Consider the following 24,232-nt stretch of genomic DNA (forward strand, 5'->3'; position numbering starts at 1 on the left):
TATCTCACAATCTCCCGTCATATGCATGATATAAATGTCAGAATTGCGGGATATAAACTCAGAATTGGCGTAATATAAATAATTGTGAGTTTATATCCCCCAATTCTGACTTTTTTTTGGTAATTGCGAGTTTATATCACGCATATAACGGGATATAACCTCACAATTGCGAGATAAAGTCAGAATTGGCGAGATATATACTTTATGTCTCGCAGTTGTGAGTTTATATCACGCAATTCTGAGAAAATGTAAATTCGCATAGAATTTTGAGATAAAAAGTCGAAATTACCTTTTTTATTTTTTTGTGGCGGAAATGTTTTGTTTAAGTGGCGGAAACAAGCTTCCATAATTACTGTTCTAAAATGTGTAAAATAGTGATAATAATAATAAAATAAAGATGATGAAATATTGTTATCCAGACTAATGATTGGTACAGCCAGAAACTGCTCTATTCTCCCCGACGCTTTATTTCTTGTAGATCGTTGCATCATTCTTTTTTTTACTTCATATTCTGTCTCTTTCCTCTAGTTTTTTCCCCTACTTAACCTCCGCCTCAACCCCGACTGCCCCCTCCTCAGTTTTGGATATGCATTTTTCATTCCCTCTCTCCCTCGCAGTAGGAGCCGAAAGACTCCAATTTTGTGAAAATCTACAAAGGCGGTGAGAAAGAAATAGAAAGAGTTTTTTTTTGCCAGAACTGCGCTGTAGAAGTAAACCTGAAGAAGATAAACATCATGAACATCATCCAAACAAGCCTAGACGTCAGTGACACAGATACCAGTTCCAAGAATCCAGTTCCAGGTGGCCAACCCGTATATATATATATTTCTAAAATGTAATTTATTCCTGTGATGGCAAAGCTGAATTTTCAGCATCATTACTCCAGTCTTCAGTGTCACATGATCCTTCAGAAATCATTCTAATATGCAGATTTTATGCTCAAAAAACATTTTTTTTTTCAAAATTCTTTGATGAATAGAAAGTTCAAAAGAACAGCATTTATTTAAAATAGAATATTTTCTAACATTATAAATGTCTTTACTGTAACTTTTGATGAATATAACTCATCCTTGATGAATAAAAGTATTGATTTCTTTTATTTCTTTCCCCCAAAAATAAAAATAAAATTCTTACTGACATCAAACTTTTGAAGGGTAGTGTTTAATGTTACAAAAGCTTTCCATTTCAGATAAATGTTGTTCTTTTGAACTTTCTGTTCATCATAGCATCATGAAATAAAAATGTAAAAAACTGTTTTCAACATTGATAATAATCAGAAATGTTTCTTGAGCATCAAATCATCACATTAGAATGATTTCTGAAGGATCATGTGACACTGAAGACTGGAGTAATGATGCTGAAAATTCAGCTTTGATCACAGGAATATATTACACTTTACTATATATTCACATAGAAAACAGCTGTTTTAAATTGTAATAATATTTAACAATATGACTGTTTTTGTTTTTATTTTGAATCAAATAAATGCAGCCTTGGTGAGCAGAAGATACTTCTTTTAAAAACATTAAAAATCTTACTGATCTAAAACTTTTGACCGGTAGAGTGTGTATATATATATATATATATATTACCACACTGGGAAGTTTCAACATGGCAAAGAGCCACACAGTGCACAACTGACCAGTTATTGCATCATTTATATATTCAAAAGACAGCCATGCATTTACATTATCAGTATTATTTAGTATTTTTTTAAACTAAATTCCATAAAACAAGATGAATTTACTTGATAAGCAAAATTGTGTAAGATATGACGCAAACGATATATATCTTGAATATGGTTTATTTATGGTTCAGTTCTTGTTTTAACCACAACATTTAAGGGGTTGAGGTTTGTGTGTAGAACAAGAAAACAAATCCTAATGGTTTGAGAAAAATAAACATAATTGAAGATAAATTATTTGAATACACACATATACAAATGTTAAGTAGCACAACATATTAGAATGATTTCTGAAGGATCATGTGACACTGAAGACTGGAGTAATGATGCTGAAAATTCACAGGAATAAATTACATTTTAAAATACATTAAAATAGAAAACATTCATTTTAAATTCCAGTAACATTTCACAACATTACTGTTTTTACTGTATTTTCTGATTAAATAAATGCAGTCTTGGAGAGCATAAGAGACTTCTTTCAAATACATAAATTGTAATGTTCCAAACATATTTTTGACTGGTACTGTAGATATGGATCTTGCTTCTCAAGGACATTGATCTTGTTTTAAGGATGTTCAAACATTTTCAACAAGGTTTCACAAATTGAAAATGTTTAGTCAAAAACTTAAAAAATATATAGTTAATGGGTTAAGAGCTGAATTAGAGCAATGAACGCAATTTTTAAGAGACAGATCAGGAAGAAAGAGTTCTTTAATGGTGTGTTCACACTTGTAGTTCAGTTCTCTTGGTTCTTTTGGTATGGACCAGAAAATAAATACATATTTAAGACCAAAGAGCCAAAAAAATCAGCTTTTATGATGGATATTTTGCGACTGAACTTACCGAACATCCAGAACAATGCGGTGTGCAAAGCTAAACACTCATAAAAAGCTTATAAATTGTGAACACACAAATGAAAATCTGCTGCAAGAGACGCTATAGTTCTGATGCCTGTCCCGAACTGCAATGGGCAACATAGTTCCAATGCCGAGAAAAAACAGGTATGCTTCAGGTATGTCCTTTTTAGGGTCGCATCTCATGCCATCACATCCTGTTTTTGGTTTGTTTAGATGTCTTTAGTCCATGTCGTGTTCATATTTCAGTCATATCGCACCAGAGTTGATTTGGAAGTGGACTTGAGACCCATCTTTTCAGTGGTCTCTGTCCGCTTGTTTGGTGTGCACCAGGGTTCAGCGTTCACACTTATTCAAATAAACTGCATTAACAGAGCAATCAATCCAGAGTTCGTTTTAATCCAACCAAACCTGACAAATGTGAACACACCCTAAATGAACAACCCATCTTCACATTTACAGTGGAATACACTGTAATAGAGAGCACTGCAGACTTAAAAAAACCTAAACCCTAAAAATAGCTCGGTCTGCTAGTTATAACATCATCTAATCCTGTTTTAAACACACATCAGTCTCTAACCAGCACCACTGGCAAATTACACATAAATATCAATCATATCATCAAAAGCTAAAATGCAACTGTACTTACATAGAATATTTATTTACTGAATCTTTATGTTTTGTCATTCTGCTAATCAGTTTTCTTTATCTAACTACTCAGTCAAATATTTAATGCTTTCCTAAAGCTGTAGCTGAAGTTTCACTGGGTAAAGCTGCCTTAATTCATGAGAAGGTCTTTGCACTAAAGCGCTGAGAGAGAGAGAAAAAACAAGAAGAGGAAAGGGTGTCTTTCTTCTGCGTCCTGTTGCCTTCGATCAGGTCACTGTAACTCTGTAAAATGAGAGGACCAGCACTGCCTAAAAGAGTCCGTTCTGACCCAGAAGGCTTTGCATCATTTCTATCCTGCCGGCGAATTTGTCAGAATTAATCAAATAATGTAGAATTTTTCCTGCACACACGTCATACCTAACCGAGATTCTCATGGAAATAAAGCCTGATCTCTTGATCTTCATTGTGTTACATAATGAAGGATGCAGCATCTGGTCTGAAGAAAAGTACTGCTGTTATAAAAAAAAAAAAAAAAAAAACACTTTCGATGCAGCTGTTTTCATGCACTAATATTTGGAAAGTTTAATGGCGCTTTCCACGAACAGAGTACACAAAAGTGCCTGAAGCTCTTAAAAAAATGAAGTTTGCGTTTTTTTTCAACAAATGGTCAGTGAAAGGAGGCACTTAACTTGTTGATCGTCAACCTCAGGAGGTCAAACTAAATATTTTATAAGTGGTTTTATTTTCTGTTCATTTTATATGAGGTTTTATCGATTAACAAAATTCGGGACATGAAAAATACAGTTTAAAACCCTGATTGTGTATTTTTCTAGCAAAAAAAAAAAAAAAGATTCAATACAAGTAATATACAGGTGAAACTCGAAAAATTTGAATATCGTGCAAAAGTTCATGCATTTCAGTAATTCAAATTAAAAGGTGAAACTAATATATTTAGTATATATATATAACTATGTTCATATGCATGATTATACTTTTCAGAGGGCCGACATTTCTGTATTTAAAATCCCTTTTTTTTATTGATTTCATGTAATATTCAAATTTTCTGAGATTTTGAATATTGTGGTTTTCATAAGCTGTAAGCCATAATCATCCAAATTATAAATTTTGCACGATATTCAAATTTTTCGAGTTTCACCTGCAAATCCTAAATTAAGTTGTTATGCAGAACAGGCTAGCCAGTTTGGACCAAAAGCACTTTCATAATTAGCAATAAACTTATATTTTCAAGTAATTAAAGAAAAGATATTTGGTATTTTTTCTTACAGTAACTTGTAGAATTGAAGGTTGACCTTATGGATGCAGTCAACCACATTTTTTTGTTGTTGTTACAATTTAGAATAGAATTATTTACTTGTTTTATCATTGTGCTGTACACAAATAATGTCCAAATAATGTTCTTCTTGAGTTTAAGGAATGTTACAAACGATGTTATGGTTTTTTCCCACTGTTCTAGGATTTTAATTGCCGGATACGGTCAGGAAGATCAAGACATCAGAAGTGGGACAGGCCAAAATAACCATTTTAAGAAGAGACTTTCACAAAACAACAGAATACGGTTGTCAGCCCTGTATTTGGTGTGCAATTTGTGTTTACGTTCACACACACAGTTCAGTCATTTACAGGAGTGACAACCACATTCTATAACCGTAAATTGTCAGGTCTCACAACCGATGTGTTCGTGAGAAGTGAATAATATAGTTAGAGATGGCCACTAAAAACAAAACTCAATAACCTACGTTCTTCGGATCAGAACTTGTCCTTGACGCAGAGCCGAATACTACAGGGCCCCCATCAGTGGCGGGCCATGAATCTCCTCAGTTTTGTCATCTGTCCCGGTCTTATGTAAACATGACAGGGGTGTCGATGTGGAGCTGCCGTAACTTGGCAGGGCTGTGAAATACTCCCCCCGCCCCATCATTCCAGCAAGAAAATAATTTTAGCCTGGGTCATTTATTACTTCTTCCTTCACCCCATATGTGTGTGTGGAACTTTGTATTTCAATGAAAAGGAGGCAGCCATAAATATGAGGTAGCTTGTATGGCTAGACTTGTTCAGCCGGTGAGTAATTCCTATGGAAGCCTGGCCTATATTGAATGAGATAGCTTTGGGGCAACAATTCCCAGCGGGCCTCGACTGCATTATCCGACTTTTCTGGACCTGTGCCTCACCCATGAGTGAATTAGCTGCAGCAATTGAGTTATTGCTCCTTCCAATTTGTACACAACTTATTGAATGGCTGTTGCAGACATGTCCTGGCAGTTTGCTCGCCAAGCAGTATTCCAGTGGCGCACACGCGCAAGCACGCATGGCGTGCATCTGGGCTGAAAATACCAGCAGGTGCTCTCATAACATGGCGCAACATGCGGTCTGAAATTGATTTTAAAAGAAGAAGAAGATGTAGAAGTAGAAGAGAAACAGCACCTGACATTCCCTGCTATACACAAACTCGTTTCCATGTGCTCCTGCATCCTTGTTTGTTATCCTGCCCTTCGCAGCTACTTAATCGCCCTGGTCTTGTTTTGATAATGCGGGCCGAAAATATTTTTTCGGCCCATAACAAGACGTCCCGAGCGCCCCCGATTTAAAAGCATCTGTGTAAATCGGTGTCCTTTTCCCCTGTGATTGAAATGTAAGCAAACTGACTTATTTACCTTGTGGGAGGCCTCTGGCTCTTGTAAATATTTGTTCTAGCTCTAAACCAGCATGACATGGCATTTTACAATGGTTTGATGCACACCGCTCCAGCACGCTAAACGTGGGCCACCGGAGGGGGACGAGAGGTCTGTTTTTTTAAATTCCCCAAGCACATCACAGTCATATCGCGCTCGTCAACATCTGCACCAGTGAGTCAACGCGCTGTACCCCTGACACAAGAGGGACACGACCCAAGACAGATGCGATAGATGGAGAGAATGAGTTTGAGAAGAAAAGGATGGGCGACTTGATGGATACCATTTGGCCATTGCTGGAATAAGGCAAGGGATTCTTACTTCACTTAGCGTGCAGTCCTTAATCTCTCACTTATGAGGAAACATTATGGTGAACCTAAAGTGCCTACAGTTTAAGAAGAACCCAAATACATTCAGAGCAATTATAATACATGTGGAAGCCCTTTGATTTGATTTACCAGGAGTATAAATAGACTGACATTAGAGTAAAGGAAATCGAGAGAAACTCACTTGCAGGAAAACTGATTTATACCATGTATGTAGTAACAGTCACCGCCATTCACGCAGTATGCCTTCTCGGTGTCGTTGCATTTTCTGGCGTGGCCCGAGCCGGGAGATAACGTTGTGGTTACTGCAGGAAACAAAGACACAAACATCTTAAGACATCAACAAGGCATGCCAACCAAAACACAACAGACAGAGCTTTCATTGAGTGCCTAGAAAACAATAAAGAGAACAACCATGTGGTTGTGCAAGAACCAAAATACACGCATGCCATCTTTTCAGATAGCATTCATTACAAGTTACTGATCATTTATCACTTCAGTTCATGTCCCATTCCCTACAATAACAGTCATTCACTAGAACAATGACTCTTTGGTTTCCTTCGCAAATCTCTCTGTACATCTTTGCTGCTCTGCTAAAGTTCGAGACGTTCGATATAGGCAAAGAAAAGCATTTCAGTAAGCGCTGGAACACCCCAGCCCACGCCACCTGCTCCGGCTGATTCACAGGTCTGGAATGGATCCGTAATCCCGCAGTATTATCGGAGCAACGTTCAATGTGTTCAACGTTTAAAGGCCTGCAGAAAATTATACGTGGCGAAATCAAATTACGGCCAGTTTGACAGCAGTTTGTTTACCTTTTGTACCAGTTCAATGGGTGAACATTGGGATGCAAGAACATGTTTATTGAAAATGTAATCAAAAGCAGAAAACGTGAAGAGTGACTGAGCAAACTGCTTCCCGCAGCCACATACCTTTGCCGTTTCTCACCGCTGTTAAACTGAACATGTCTACAAACACTCATGTCATCACCACCCAATTGATGCCTTTTCAAACACGCAATGGCTTTTTGTTTAGCACAGCACAGTGGAGCTTCTTTGTCAAGTTGAAACGGCGTTCAAAGCAAATGTTTTGAAGGAACATGCTTATTTAATCTTGCTAATCACAACGAAAAAGACAAATGTCTCTCTTCCAGCAGTTTTTACGGCATCACTTCACCACATCAAGCCCACTGTTATTTATGTAATTAAAGAAATGTTGTGATTTCCAAACTAATGTTGTTAGTTTCGCTGGTTAGCGTGGCTCAGTTAGCCCCTGCTGGTAGATAACGTTACTACACCATTTGGGAGCTAATCTCTCTGCATTGACGCCCAGATTTTGCAAGCAACATAATAATATGAAGCAGGGATGTCCAATCCTGCTCCTGGAGGGCCACTGTCCTGCAGAGTTTAGCTCCAACCCCAATTAAACACACCTGAACCAGATAATCAAGGTCTTAGGCATTCTAGAAACTTCCAGGCAGGCTAGAGCTAAACTCTGCAGGACAGTGGCCCTCAAGGACTGAGTTTGGACACCCCTGATATAAAGGGTCAAAAAGGGAAATTTATAAATGCATTTTAATTTAGATTTAAAAACATGTTCATTGAAGAAGAGGTGTATTCAAAGCATTGTATGCAGTTTTGCAGTTTTTTGCAAGCAACATTTTAATATAAAGGGTCAAAAAAGGTGAATTTATGTTTAAAAAAATTCATTACAGAAGACATGTATCCATCGTTGTAATTGAATTGCAGTTTTAATGGTATTTTTACATAAATCGATCTAGAAAAAAATGATTGTGTGGCATTCTAATCACCACTGAATATTTCCATTGCATGTATATTTTATTTCTAAATGCGTTTCCTATTCATTTATACACTGAGGGACAAGTTGAAATTATGGTCTGAGTTAAATGACAGCATGTGGTAGCTTCATCAATCTAAGGTTGAAAGCAACCAGGCATATTCGTTGAACTCAAGTCTTGTTTCATGTTCGAGACACGTTTATTTCTCTAACAGATTACACAAACATGGACTCATGAACATGTCAGGCAGTATATGGTGAATCAATTGGCCAAGCATGAGGGTGGGACCTAACATTGTTGGAATGAGTCATGGCTTTACATGTTCTCCTGCATGATTTGAGATGTGCCATTTTGTGCTTCAGTGGAAGTAAGAACATTTGATCGTGAATTCACATGATCGCAAATTCATTTTTTATTATTTGATTGGTTGTTTAAAATTGTTCAAAATTCCTTTTTTTTAGGTTTAAATTAAGATTGTGAATGCCAGACTTACAATTCAGTGTCAGACACTAAGAGATAATGCTTGTTGTATGATGTTCAGTAATACATAAGGAAACATTCACAATGATACAGTACAACAATATTGATATTTATTTGTAAGATCTGAAAACCCTGAACTAAGGACTGACAATTATATACACTACATTTAAAGTGCCCCTATTATAGTTTGTCGAATATTCCCTTTCATGCAGTGTATAATACAGCTGTTTGTGAATGTAAACGTTCTGCAAAGTTGTAAAGTGCACAATAAATAAAGTTATCAATGTTGACAGTTGCTGTTTTTGTGGATTTTTTTTATTTGAAATAATTTTTTCTAACAATATAAAAGTCTTCACTGTAATTTTTTTATCAATTTAATGCATCCTTGCAGAATAAAAGGATTCATTTCTTTACAAAAAAAGTAAACTTTTGAACGGTAATGTAAGATTTCTTAAAGAATAAAAACTTTATGGATAAAACAAAGGGGTTTCCCCCTTGAATTCAGACATGATTGAAGACTGTCTTGTTCCGAATGAAAAGAAAAGTGTGATAATAAGTCAAAGTCAAAAAATTTGAAGGCAATTGTCTTCAGTGTAGCCTAAGGCCTGAGACGAAATAGGTCAGGAATTCAGCACAGATCAAAATGAGCCATCTTGTTCTCCTCTTTCTCTCTGCAAATGAAATAATCCACCGGATTTCCAAGCATGAGCAGCTCATCGTAGGACTACGGCAACCCCCCCCCCCCCCCCCACACACACACACACACACGTGTGACACCCGGCTGTAGCCAGGCCAAGAAAAGTGAAACGTTAGCAGATGTGGAAATGCACTTTATGCGTATCGGGGCCCATCCTGATATCAAACATGATCTAGAGGTACTAATGTTACCACATCAAATCACATGCGTGAAATCAGAGCACCCTTGTGGTTTGGATATGAGAGGCAGAGAGTTTCTGAACTTTCTTGTTGATTTTCATGTTCACGAAACTGCATGTCTAGTCAGGTTGTGTATTTGTGTATAAGCAATAATCACATTGTGTGGCTCTGGAACCCTAGACAGCTTACAGAACATCTTGTGCCAGTTTGTTGAAACAAATACAACAGACGGTGTGGAAAATCCGGGTGTAAGCGCAGTTTGTGTGAATTTTGGCCCATATGTGAACACTCCAAGCGGTCTCTGACCCCTTAAAAGCTAAGCGAACCGAGACCATCTCGGGAGGTGTCTGAATATGGAACGCTTTCAGCTAATGGTACGGTTTGCTAAAAATGTCCATTGTGAACACAAATCAGTCTGGGCTCACTTGATTTTTCTATTCACAAAAGTCTGGTCGTCAGATGCCTCCGTACCAATCGGCGGTTCATCATGGCTGCTGCTTCTGGCAGATCTCTACAAATTATTAGTTCACAACGTACACTTGTTTATTGGAAATTCAACCGCTGTTTAAACCAAACTGTTTAAGAGAGACGTGGCTGCATGCCTTGCCAGTTTAAAATTCTGATATACAGTTTTACGAGCGCACACACCTTAAGCACATGCACAAAAAGCCAGCTGTTACAGAGTGTGTACAAAACTAAATTCTCTTTAGCGTCTTATTGCGTTTAAAGTGTAAAAAACACATAAGGCTCACATAAACAGTTGGTTTTGTCTTAAGTGAATGTAAACATCTGGGATAGAAATCGTGTATGTGTGTATCAGTATACTGGATCCGTGCATTACTGTAGTTCTTAAAGTGACAGCAGCCAAATATATGAATCAGTAGAATCATCATCTGTTTGGTGAAGATTATGCAGTTTTATTTTTTCATTTGATTGTTCTATTTCTTACTTGAATATTGCTTTTAGGTATACTGTACCTAAGCAGTTTATTTCACTTGCATATTTCTTTTATTGTATATTGTGTCCTGGATGCAAGGAAAACAACTTTCACTAATTAAAAATAAATGTGATTTACAAAAGTGGATCGGATGTGTGATATAGTGCAAGAATATGGATGTACAACACATTCTCATACCTAAGGCGTCACTTTTTGTCACTTTCAACCATGCTTCAATATCTGACGCTCAAAGCACCCTTTAGCGTCAATATGTGACGCTTCGGTTGGGTAGGTTTAGGTCTGTGGTAGGGTTATGCGTCTCATATGGACGCTAAAGGGTGCTTTGAGCGTCAGATATTGAAGCATGGTTGAAAGTGACGCCTTGGGTATGAGAACGGGTTGGGATGTAGTATTCATTCCTACTTAAGTGGACCAAAAGGATCTGAGTCCTCTCTCAGGGACAGGGACAGTGTGAACGTAAAGAGAACTGGGTCTTTTCTTCACTTGATTCACCTCTTGGTCCACTAAAGGAGTCGGAGTTTGGTTCTTTTAAAGAGGACTCAAGAAAACACCCTCAGTAACATTTGGTTGTGATTGTCTTACATAACTTGAGTGAATATCAGATGTTTATTGAGCAAACAAGTTTATTTACTTGGTGTCATTTACAGTTATTATTTCACAGTAACCGTTCTCAACCGGTCTTTGTTTTTGTTAATGTAATATTAATTTATTTTTACTTGTTGCCTTCCAAAATATGCAGTTTCTGCACAACTAGCATCACTAAAGAGAATTGTAACAATATTGACTGTTTTCAAACCGGTTTCCCGAACACATTTGCCATTGGTCGGCCAAAGAGATAGTCCCGCCCCCAAACACATGCCATTGGTCAAGGTTTTTTTTTTCTTACTGTTTGGATAGGGCCACACATCTGATAACCAAGGCTCCAAGAAAACTCATCTTGCAACATATTTAAATGTTTATATTTCGAAATTCACTCAGCTGTGTGACATTCAAGAGGGAGAGAGAAAACAACAGCAATTTACAACTATAATAACACTCCTTTCAACAACATGCATGCGGGTTGGCCAGGATCCAGCTGGTTGCTGGGAGGCACAGGTTCCCTGCCACCCCGTTCCTCCTCTCCAAGCCCGCTGAGAGTTTTAGCATATCTCAGTGCCTATTTAACCCCACTAGAGGACTAATGGCACAGCACACTCAACAAGACTCAGCCTCCCTGGATGGAAAGATGGAGTGAGAGCAGCCCTCAGAGCCTCATAAAGACCACATCCAGAGGCTCAAACATTCAGATCGGCCTTTAAAACATCTCCACAGTCTCCCAGAGCTTTAGGAACGGGCATGTTTGTATTATTTTCAGTCGCCTCTGTTTATCCCCTTGAGGGTGAACGGGTGGACTGCGAAGCTGGCTATATTAAGACGATATTCACTTTCGACTATTTAACGCAAGCGCAAGTAAGTATTCTGGTGCATGCAAAAATTCTGAAATTGGACAGCTGTATGCTATGTATTTCAATTTTCTTTCTTGTTTTATGCATTACACAAATTTTGACTTTTCAGAACGGAAAGTTTCAAAGTACTCTCTGACAGTTAGATTAAAAAGAAGAATGTTACTAGGACTGTTCTTCCAAAGCTGCAGGAAGACTTGCGTGTCAGCAGCCTGTGGGGTAATTCTGCCAATGTCTGTCATGTTTATGCCTCTGGTATAGTGATACACTTCAAAAATCTCCCTCCATCAGTAATTGAGCTCTGACAGTTACACGCCTGTACAATATTCCTTCCTGTTTCTGAGGTTACCATCAGCTGTCTGCTGGAGATCTGGAAAAACTCGCCAAATAACTGCTGAAGCTGCATGTGCTAGGGAGATGAGGTGGAGGGGGGAATGTGTGAAGCAGAGAGTGAAAGAGGACAGGTTGAGATTTGGGGTGAAGGTGGTTTAAGAACATTATTTGGAGAAAACTATCTATTTGAATTGCCATCTCATCACATGCTGCTAGCATAAGACCACAGAACTTTTTGTGCCAATCACTTGAGCTGGAAATGTCATGTGACCAGTAACGCAAACAGCCATAAGCACTTTATAAATTAAATGATTTATATAGTTATAAACGATTTATTATAAAAATGATACAATATAAATTATTATAAATATGTTTATAGTATAAATTATATATAAATTAAAAGTATTTTCACATATAAAAATATATATAGGCCTACATGTATTCAATTATTTTTTTCATCTTTTTAGGGCCTTCCTATGTAGAATTTTTGTAATTCTGAATGGCTGTGAATGCAAAAATGTATCAAGATTTTTATACAAACAGATTAAGTTTGTCGTCTGTTAGCATAGCATGCTAACTAGCAAATCACTGACCGGTTAGTATGCGCACACTTATCCAGCTATTAAACCTTTTATAAATAAATCTTTTAATTTTGAAAAATAAGTAGAAAAGAGCAGCTGAGTAGAAAATAAGTCAGTTTGCTATTCTCAGTTGCTTGCATCTAAGCTAAACCAGACTTAGGCTAGCCATGTTCACGCCACAGTTCACGCTAAATGATCAACAAAGCATTCCAAGTTAACAAGGTCAGTTTCACTACAGTCCTTGACAATTGCTGTTAATTCAGTCTCACACTCACCCTCTTTTTACATTCAGCTGCAGTGCCAGGCCATTTTCCAAGCCTCATGTTCACTGGCTAGGCTAGGTTACGTTTCTATCCCTGACATGCTAAAGTTCTTAATGGCATGCACTAAGCAACTTTCACTACAGCTCCCATGAGAGGTCACTTTCTCCTGCGTGAAAACCCAAGGGTTTGGTCAGCGAGCTTAGCCCTGAGTTTGATTAATCCTTCATGGCCAAGGAACTGAAAAGAGGGCCTGGGTGGGGGCAAAACGGGGCCATCTGGAAGGCTTCATAAACATGTCTATCTTTCTGCACTCTCCAAAGGGTTCTATGAAAGTCGTAAAAATGAAAGGAGAGGTCCCTTTGCTGAGAGTGTTTTATTTTTTCTTCTGGAGACACATTCACCAGGTCCAAACAAGTAATTCCGTAAGTGTAGGGATATTCGACAGGTGCCCCTTGTATTCATTTGCAGGCTTAACCCTCATGTTCTGTTTGCAGACTCAGAGACTCAATGGCTTAACAGCTTAAAAAATTTACTTAACAGTGAAATATCAGGTTGATGACTTTCCAAATCTTGTGATTTATGTGTATTAATACATTCAACCCGATAACATGCTTCAAAAGTCCTTTACGGAAATTTTTACAATACTTATTTTGGGGGTCCTGGAGGTCCCAGATATAAAACATTTGATTCTCTACTTTAAATGGATAAATCACATTTCTTAAGCCTAGTCCCAGACTAAAATGCATGTTTGAGCTGTTTTAACTGAAAGCTATTTGCACCGACATATCTTAAAATAGGTCACTGACATTATTTTGTCCAAGACGCACATCAGTAATGTTTTTTTTTTTCCAGGGCATATTTATAAAATCTACTTAAATGCCCCACTTAAGTAATGGCTATACTGGCTTAATCTAAGACCTGCCTGTGAAACCAGGCCTTTGAAGGGAAAATAAGTGGTCAATTCCAAATGACTTTTATTATTATTATTACACATAAATCACTGAGGTCTCTGTGACCCCAAGCATAAAACAACCAATTTAACTTAACAGAACATGAGGGTTATTTCAGGACTTAAAACAAATAATATCCACTAGCTCCAATTACTTCCACATTTGCTGATACATCCTTTGGTAGTCTGAGAGCCAAAGAAAAAGTTCAAAAGCTCCAGCGGATGACAAATGATGCTTGAGAGATCATGATAGTGAAGCCATGGTTAACCCTCTATGCCAGGAGATGTCTCTTGTTACAGCTGGGAGCAGAATCCCATCATTGCAAAGAGGTCAATTTAAACAGCATGCAATCTTACAACTTTTGAGTGCTTTCCATTATGCGAAAGCATTATGTGCATCCCTTTTGTTTAAAGGGGTTGCCAAAGCCTTTCAGAGAGGTCTTCTCAATTTCACATTTATATGTGCACCACTGCATTTATTAAAAGCCTCTAAACAAAATCATATGGCCCAGAGCAAGTAAAGAAAAAACAGCTATCACACTATCAGTTTTGTAGCAACAGCTTTGGTGCACTGCAGGGCACGAGAGTTCAGATGTCAGTGGTGTTTTGATTGTGTCGCAGACTGGCGCTGAACTGTGGAACTGATGTCATTTTATCTGTGGGCAAGTATGCATGATTGTGTGCTCAAGGGCAAGTGCAAACAAAGAGCAATAAAACAAAATAATAAACAAAGAAATAACTTCCTTTATTATATATTATAATATTTTTTATATAAACGTTTTATATAGTGAACCAATTCCCAATTATGTTTTGTATATATATATATATATATATATATATATATATATATATATATATATATATATATATATATATATATATATATATATATATATATATATATATATATATATATATATATATTATTTAACTTGTATATATTTTCTAGACAAGTTAGAGAATTTCCCATATTTTTAATAATAAAATAAAATAAAATAGTAAGTTTACTTACAATTTAACCAGCAGATTCATTATGTAAGGCACAGCTACAGTTCCTATTACGGCCCACACAAGCTAACATAAAATCCCTATAGGTAACACCTAATCCTATGTGCTATTTTACATAAATGTACACTCTTTCAGAGTGTTCCATGTGTAGTAAAAATGTAGAATACAGCTGTGGTGTGAGTGCATTCTTCAGTGCTTTACGGGCCCTGTGTAATCTATTATCTCTTTAAGACCTTTAGTGTGGACTTGAGACTCTTCATGTTTGCATTAACAACGACGCACACCAGCAACAAAAGGCGAGCCTGTTAGGAAACAGAGCTTTCCCTGAAGTGTGATTGCTATAGTGATCCGGTATTTGGATGTTTACTTAAGTCTTTGTAAAAAGAGACATTGGACCAGTCAGTGGAAAAAAAAAAAAACCTCCGGTCCTTAGAATAAAACTTCAATATTTACGCCTAAAGACATTCTAAACAAATGACTCTTCCATAAAAGCTTCACAATTATGAGAACAAGCAGGTAAGACATTTACATACAGTATTTGCATATTGCATATTTACAAGTTCAAAGGGTGTTTGTGAGACATGAGACATGTGTCAACGTCTTTCCAGACACTGTTTAGGCAGGAGGCCAAAACTAAAATGCGCTCTGTCCAAAGAATCTCTATGACTTGTATCATAATGCTCAAAAAACCTCGTAATAGTAACGCACCCCAACTTCAGAAAAAGACTTAGAGGGTACTCTTTACCCTCAGTCCACCCAAACGGAAACAGAAATGTGACCCTGGATCACAAAACAGTCACAAGTAGCATGGGTATATTTGTGGCAATAGCCAACAATACACTGTATGGGTCAAAAATATAGATTTTTCTTTTATGCCAAAAATCATTAGGATATTAAGTAAAGATCATGTTCCATGAGGATATTTTGTAAATTTCCAACTGTAAGTATATAAAACATTTATTTTTATGAGTGAATGCAGCATAATCGCGAACATAAATGGACAACTTTAAAGGCGATTTTCTCAATGTTTCGATTTTTTTGCACCCTCAGATTCCAGATTTTCAAATAGTCGTATCTCGGTCAAATATTGTACTATCATAACAAGCCATTCATCAATGGGAAGCTCAATTGACAGATGAGACTGGTTTTGTGGTCCAGGGTGACAAATAATGAACGGAAGAATAACAGAAGCCTTGAATGAACTCTGTTTTTCCTTTTCATTAACAGGTCTTTATTTTTCTCCTCTATTGCATGCTTCCTGCTGCATAGCTGATGTGTCTGGTCTTGTCCTCCACAATCATTTCAGAGACGACTCTGAGAAATCAAAGAGCGCTATTGCTCGGGATTGCACAACAGGACGCGAGTGTAAACAAGCAAGAGTCGGGGCACTTACCCAGAGGGGGTGGGGCGCTGCTGGGCGGCGTGAGGGCGAGGGCAAGGGTGCTCGTTGGGCTGGAGGTAGGCTCGGAGGAGGCTGTGCCCGGGGTGAGCGTGGGCAGAGACTCTGGGAACCATCGGAAGGATGAGACGGGACTGCTGTGCGTCCGTGGAGCATCATCTGTGCTGAGCCCCTCCTCCTCATCCTCTCCCCTGAGAAGATCCAGCCAGTCGGGTTCCCTGCTACGACCAGCTCCCTGAATCAATGCCCGACGGATCAGCAGCAAACAGGCTCCGAGCCCCAGTAGCAGAAGCAGCAAAGCGGGAACAAGGAGCAGGGCTCTTCCTCCGCATGCTCCCCGGCAGCAGGACCTTGGAGGGCGGCGAGGGGGCGGCTGTGGCGGAGGGAAACGCTCACCTCCAGCCCCTGATACGAGCCCAACGCTCTGCCCCTGACAAAGAGACACCAAAAGGACGGGCAGCGGATAGACAGACACATCTGGGTCCATCGGAGGCTTGTCCAAATCCTGCTCGATCCCTCCCTGCTCGTGCTTCCTCTGCAAGCGCTCATAGGGCTAACGTGTCCGGTACGAAATCTCCATCGCACACTTCTCAAACTGCCCTGCACACACACACATACCTTGAGGCCAGTTGTCAGGACTCACACAAGGCCGCCCTCACACACTACCGGGCGTGAAATTGCGGCATTTCGGTTCTTGGGGCGAGCTGGCAGACAGAAAGAGATCGCTAGATGTGGGGCTTCAGATCCGGGACGACCCCACCCAGAAACAGCAGCACCAGCCCGACTGCCCCTCTTGCACCAGCTCTGATGGTCACAGCCAGCTGCAGCAAATCCACCCCGCTGGAGCACACATTCACACACCCACATATATACCAGCATCCGGTCTGATGGGGAAAACAGAGGGGCTCTTCCCACCCAAACACACTTAATGAAGTAATGAATACTGTGGGCAAGACCACCAGCAACATGTGGAATGGGGGAGGGACAGCTGTGGCAGGCGGCTACAAAGGGCAGCACCTTTAAAAGAAGCAAGCAGGAATGGGAAATATATGTATTCCTTATGTGAACAGATAGAAGGCCTCAAACACAGCACACAGGCATAAAAAATCTGACCCCCGAGTCAAAGGTCACACACGGCGCCTAATGGGCAAAGCTTCGTAATCCGAAACACGCTCCCTGACGAATACAAAACTCCTCTACTGTACACACATACACATGGCCATTGAGGGGGACACATCTCTCCCAATAATCAAATTTGTGGTTGATTATTGTGAGTTTTTCAAAGACCAATTCTTAGACTTTACAACCTTGAATATTAGGTAGCATCCTTGCAGATGAATTTCACAAAAAAAAAAAAAAAAAGAAAAGATGTCCAGGTCATATTTCCCCCGAAATTAAATATATTTAAATTATATTACATTGTACTTCAATAAATCACATTAAAATTAAGCCTAATTTAGGAATATTAAATTATTTGCATTCTTTTCATAATTTCAGACATGGCAACACTCATCGGCTTATTCATGCGTTAACATGATACAGTTACACTTTATCTATTACAACTTAGGTTTCCTTGTCACGGTGTAATTATACAAGCAGTACTAAGTACTGAGTAATAATAATTACCAACATGTACTAACTATATGAGTTAGGGTTAGGATTAGGGTTTGGTTTAGTTGATTTTAATTATGCATAAATTTACTGTGAGACATCAAACAGGCAAGAAGGACACTGCGAAATTATGTGTTACCAAAAATGTAATACTGTATAAATAGCTTTATTATCATAAAAAAATAACATGATAATGCAATTAAAACTGGTAATTTTATTAATTAATTTTTCAACTTGTAATGTAATGTATTTATAATAGATAACTTGAGATAATGCTGTGATGCCTTAATTCACTTTCAATTCATTTGACATTGCCCAAGATAACTGTTTTAAGTTTTTTGTGTGCGTGTTTTATTTGTGTATTAAAAATGTCATTAACCAGCCGTAACATGGAAAAATATTATAACCTTACTTTTAACGGGCAGAATTGTAAAATCAGTGAATATTTAATAATAATAAAAAAACAACGTTTTTCTCTCAAAGTTTGGATGAAATATGACTGGTACATATTCCAAGACAAGTTTCACGAGATTCGCTCTCAGTCCTCATAAAGAAAACTCAGCGGAGCTATTTGGGCTCTTGGCAGTCTTTTGTTTGTTGATGTGTTATGTAAAGCCACCCTATTTGTGCTGAATTAGGGCTGCTGTCACCAGTTGTTCGCGTCGGACTGTAAATACAGTGACTGATGGTCGACACGGCCCGTACCGCTCACCCACACCGATCAATGTCTTCAGTTCCCTTACAGATACTTGACATCCTAGCAAAGCCACTGCCAAACGTCCCAAAAAGATTTCTAGCATCCTTTAAGCCCAGTTAATCTTGTCATTTGGGCTTGAGGAGAAAACGAAGGGCCCGTTTCTTGCAACATAACGAGAAAGAGAGGTTGGGTGGTTATATAGAACGCTGCTTGAGAGGACAAGAAAGAAATGGCAGACTTGAAAAAGACAGGGCAACATGCTTATCCCCAGTTTGACGCTGGCGCTTGGCCAATGCCTGAAGTTCAAATTCTACATTAAAGGCAAGTAATGGTTTATATAAGTCAAGTTAAGCAGAAATGGATTGGCTTTCATCACAGAGGCAGGTGTTGTGTGTGTGAAGTTTTGCGAGGAGCTTCACACTGGTGTGTGAGAGCGGGAAAGCGGCTGAGAGAGAGGGAGAGAGAGGGATTGCTGCTGGTGGGCCCCAGCATGACTGATGAGTTTGGAACAATCGGCCGCCCAGCTGCGTTTTCCATCAAACACATTCCTCTCACCTCACGCTTTCCCTCTGTCCCACTCGTTCACTCTGCGGCTGTAAGCAGCGCCCCCTAGGGATGTGATTTTTATGTGATGGACAGAAAGACTTGAGCCATTTGTGGCAGGAATATCCTCATACATTATCTATACAACCATAGCCTGGATTTTTTTCTCCTACAGAAAATGATCTTTGATTCTGACAAGATTGAATATGATCTGATTGCGTGCAATTGAATATTACTCTATTTTCATTTGGTTTGAATTAGAACCAAAGGGTCAAAATTGAAAATATGATCCATGTGTACAACTGCCGCAGGTATTATGCAAATAAAGTCCCAGTTGTGATGTTTTCTATAGAAGTGTCACGCACAGGCTGAGAAACAGGCATCGTGTGCACACTGAAGCATGAAGACTGCACCAAGCCCTCCTTAAAAGGGTCCAGCAGTCGGCAAAGAGATCTAAGGGAGGAATCACCTTGACTCGTTCCTAGCCGGGAGTTCTGGAATAACAGAGAATCCGATTTCAAAATATGTGATTTTGAAATCCTAAAGCACGCACTTAGCAGATGTTTAGGGTTTCGTAGATCCAACAAGAGCCTGATATAAATGCAATATAATGACCAAACTGATCTTAAAACTTCCCTTACACATGAAAGTGAACAAAAGTCAAATTGTCCTTTCATTGATTTAGTCTTGGGATCATGTAAATAATAATAATAATAACAATTAATAATTAATGCATTATATATGAATAATATATATCAATAATAACATAATAACCATTCTATTAATATTATTATTATATTTATTATTGTAACACTTGTTGCAAGTTTAGAAGCAGTACCGCCAAAATAGTAAGTTCATTACTATAACTTGTTAGTACCAGTATTATTAGTGAGTTATATAAAAAATAATATATAACAAAATTATTATAATTATTGCAACACTTGTTGCAACGTTACACATTTTACAAGCAGTACCACCAAAACTCCAAAGTTCATTACTATAACTTATTAGTATAAGTATTATTAATGGGTTATATAAAAATGCCATTATCCCACCTTACATTTTTTCCTCATTGGAAATCCAGTTTCATTCCTTAAATACATTAGATTATGCAAATAAAATGGGTTGTGAAAGACATTTTAAGGTCAGATTGTTAGCGATTCTGCAAAGGAAATGAAGAGGTTCAGCTTATGAACATTAGTCTACATGCTGTTCTTTAATATGGAATGAGACAACAGTGGAGGACTTGAGCATGTTTTGGTCCAGCAGGACATTTGTAACACTAATACTGCTGTCTGGATGGGCTGATTGTTTAAGTATTCGTCCATAGGAGAGGAGCGTGTAACCCTCTGACCTTTCCATGTCCCGCTTGACTCGTCCCGTGACCTGTGACACCACAATGCTTTGATAAACCAGAGTCACCTTCAGAACAGATGCATACACAAACACAAACATACGGGAGCAGCAGGCAGTGAAGGGTGACAGTGCTGTGGTGTTGAACTGAGAGACAGCTATCATGGGTCTGCTGTGCAGACAGAAGCAGCAGTGTTTCGGAGGCAGCTGCCCCCCTGGGGAAGGGGGTGGGCTCTAAAATAGTCTGTTGTTTGTCTTCATTAATTATAGTCCCAAGGTCACAGGGTCTCTGGACACCCTCAGTTCACCTCCCCTGAACGGCATTAAACTTCAGCCCAGATCAGCTATAATTAATGAGTCCAATTACTCAGCTCACTTATCTTGTTAAACGTCCTGCTGGAAGAGCCAAAATATGCATGTGTGTGTTTACTGGAGTTGTTTAAAAGGGAGGTGTGTGATGAAAAACAGCCTTTATGAAAAGAGAGATTAATTTCCTGTGTCATACCACTAGTGCAGCAGTGACAAAAATCCGCCTGGGAGTCCTGCAATCTGATTGGCTGATGGAGTGAGAGGCAGCACACGATTGGCCGAGTGCCTGGACAGAGCCAGCGATCTACAACTGCATTATAAAATTGGTTTGAAAAAGCTGCCTCTGCAAAGCATCTGGCTCTCCTCCTCTTAATTGCTCCGTTTTCTGCTCTCCCTGAATCTTTGTGTTCCTTTGCTCTCTGTTTCCCCCTCTTTTCTTTCCCTTACAGCCCCTCCCCAACCCAATGCTTTTTCCCCCTAAATCGACCTCTCCATCTCTCGTTCCTCTTCATAGGCAGATTCACAGATAGTGCCACAGCTGCCGCAGGCCACCAAACAGCGTAGCTTTTCTCAACAGTAGCCGATCTACCGATGACCTCAGGAAGAATCAATCTCGTCAGCGACTGGAATAAATGAAAAGCCTGTGTCCTCCTCAACAGAGTATCATGTAAACAGTACAAGCACTCTGCATAATCTGCACCATAAAAAATGCCAGACCCGATTTTGTCACTTTTACGAATATTCTGCATGGCAACATGATGAAATTAGAAAATAAAATATCAAATACCAAAAATTACAAAATTTGCCACTGATTGCCTGTTTCTGCCACACATTAATTGTGACTTTTAGATATTGGGTGTGATCATACAACTGGCGCAAGGCACGACAAGTGTTTTTTGCTAGTTTCAGCCCGACGCAGTTATCATTTTCACGTCCTGCGCCACATTGTTTAAATAGTAAATGCATTTGCGTCCATTTGTGTGCCCATGGGAATTCTGGTCTGAAAACGAGGTGTGTTCGGGCGCATTGTTGGCGCGGTGCTATTTTGAAGCAACTGAAATAGACTGTATATTGTACACTGTAAAATATAATTTTTTTGGTTATTTAGTTGAAGAACGCGTTAGTAATGCTTGTCAATATTAGTAGCTTGCAAATTCCGCCATGTAAATAGCGAATCTGTCATGGCGCGAGCACAGCTAGCTTTTAAAGGGAATGGGAAATTACTCATTAATAGAATAGGGACAAACCTTTTAGACCATGCGCTGGGCACACCGACCATTTTTCCCGTCGTTAAACTAGCAAAAGTGGATTCGGACACGCCCCAAGTGCGATTGCGCCGTGCGCTTTAGACCATGTGCTTAGATCATTAAAATAGGGCCCATTAAGTCAGTGTGAATCGACTGAGACAATTGCGAGGATTCCTTTGTTAACATAGATAACTACATTAGTTAACATGAACTAACAATGAAAAATACTTCTAAAGCATTTATTAATCGTAGTTAATTTCAACATTTACTAATACATAATCAAAGTCAAAAGTTATATATGTTAATATTGTTTAATGGGCCTTAGCTGACATGACCTTTTTTTATCAAAGTCCCCCTGAAGTCAATTATTTTATCCCTTAAAACTCATCTTTGATAATTACATATTTAAACATTTTTTTTAAATAGCTTATGTAACTAGACCATTGCATTCAATGAATATGCAAATTAGCCCCGCCTCCACTCACTCACACCAGCTCAGAGATCCACTCGTTGACGATCACACGTTGACTTGATTGGTTACAAGGTAGTTTGTGACGTCAGAAACACCAGCGATTTCAAACCGGATTTTGATTCACTGCAGTTTTAGAAGAAAACACTCAGCAATTGTGTTGAATTATGAATTTACACATGGTTTGTCTTAAAGCATGTTAAAAACACCACATAGACATATAAACAACATTAAAAACTTGATTTTCAACACAGGGGGACTTTGACTAATGTTAACAAAAATTTATAATACTGTAAAGCTGCATTCACACTGCCAGCGACATGCAGCGACAAAGCGATATGATCCCATTCAATTCAATAGAGAGCTGTCGATTTCCGGCGACACAAGCGACAGTGATGTAGGAGTATCCAGCGACAAGATATGTTTAACTTTATGCAAATGAAGAGCGACTTTGAGGAGTGACAACAAATGAGTGAAGTCAGTGGAGCACACGTGATCCATCAACTACATCCTGTAGTGGAGTGTCGAGGCAAGATGGAGAAGTTCATGTTCGCGGTCAACAACTTTCTTGGGATGACAGGGAAAAAGTGTCCCAATCATCCTGAATTTACCTGATACGTATCTGTGTACATACGGTGGTATTTGCCATGTTGACTCCAAGCCAAGATAGAACGGCACTTGTGCGTTTTCAATGCAGATAAATAGCCGCGATGGCAAAGAGCACTCTCTGTTTCTTGTTCATCTTTAATATTAAGAATTTTATGTACTGATTCCATTTATATTTAGTCTTTTCCCTCAAAAAATGTTGGCAAGAAAACTGATTCAGTGGACAAAGTTGCTGGCAGTGTGAATGCAGCTTAACAAATATACTGTCATTGTTAGTTGTTAAAGGTGCAGTAAGTGATTTTTGAAAAACACTGTTGAAAAGTGGATCGGACTGAGCATCAAAACACACTTGTAGCCAATCAGCTGTAAGGGTTAACCCCATACACATGATGGGGGAGGAGAGAGAGCTCAGAGCACAAGACAGACATTAGCAGAAAGACTATAGAACGAGAGAGATGGCAGATAATATACAAAAAAAGGAAAAGGCCAGTGACATATAACTTTAAAAAGAAGGGTTAAAATCAGGCTAGAGGTAGGACCCACATTAATATCGGAGAAGCTTTCCAGCGCTGGAGAGACCTTAAGGCCTGAAAATGGACTGCTTTATTTCTTCTCGATACGTGAGTAACGTTGGTTTTGCTGTTTCACAGAACTAAGATCTGTCTTTTGCTCTTGTGTGTCATCTTCGCTTGTTTGCTTTATTTGCATTGTAATTATTATTATAAGCCTGGAACGTTTAAACCTCCCCACCGCCTGATTCAAGCATTGGCTCCCAAAGTATGTCCGAAAAGTGAGATAACATTCCTAATATGTTTTTTCTTTTGGTTCCCCTTTTAGTGATCACAACAACCCATTAATCTTGTCCCATTTTTTGTTATATTTTAGTTACTTGGACTATCGGGTTATGTAGGGAGCTGTAAGGAATGAGTAGATGAGCTAAATAACAATTAGATATTCAACCAGAATTATCATAGAAACACATATTGCTTACACTTACTGACATCACACCCTCGGATGACAGGCAAATCGGCAGATTCCGCCATAGTTGTTGTCTGTGTTGCATAGCGTGCACGTGAATGTGGGGGCGGAGGCATAAAGATAGAGGTGTGATCCTGGCGTCAACAGCGCATACCTGAAACAGCTTACT

General features: G+C 38.8%; 1 protein-coding gene across 16 annotated transcripts in view; it reads right to left on the reverse strand.

The window, feature by feature from the left end:
- nrg2a (neuregulin 2a) overlaps nucleotides 1-24,232 on the reverse strand; it is a gene marked incomplete at its 5' end in the record, with an annotated part of 88,754 nt that overhangs the window by 19,041 nt on the left and 45,481 nt on the right. For all 16 annotated transcript variants that reach the window (XM_079847487.1, XM_079847483.1, XM_079847482.1 and 13 more), the window contains one exon: nucleotides 6,348-6,468. In XM_079847487.1, the coding sequence (XP_079703613.1) occupies nucleotides 6,348-6,468 (121 nt within the window). The remainder of the gene's footprint in view (nucleotides 1-6,347; nucleotides 6,469-24,232) is intronic.

The sequence above is a fragment of the Squalius cephalus genome, assembly GCF_949319135.1.
Source record: "Squalius cephalus genome assembly, chromosome: 17".
Classification (NCBI taxonomy): domain Eukaryota; kingdom Metazoa; phylum Chordata; class Actinopteri; order Cypriniformes; family Leuciscidae; genus Squalius; species Squalius cephalus.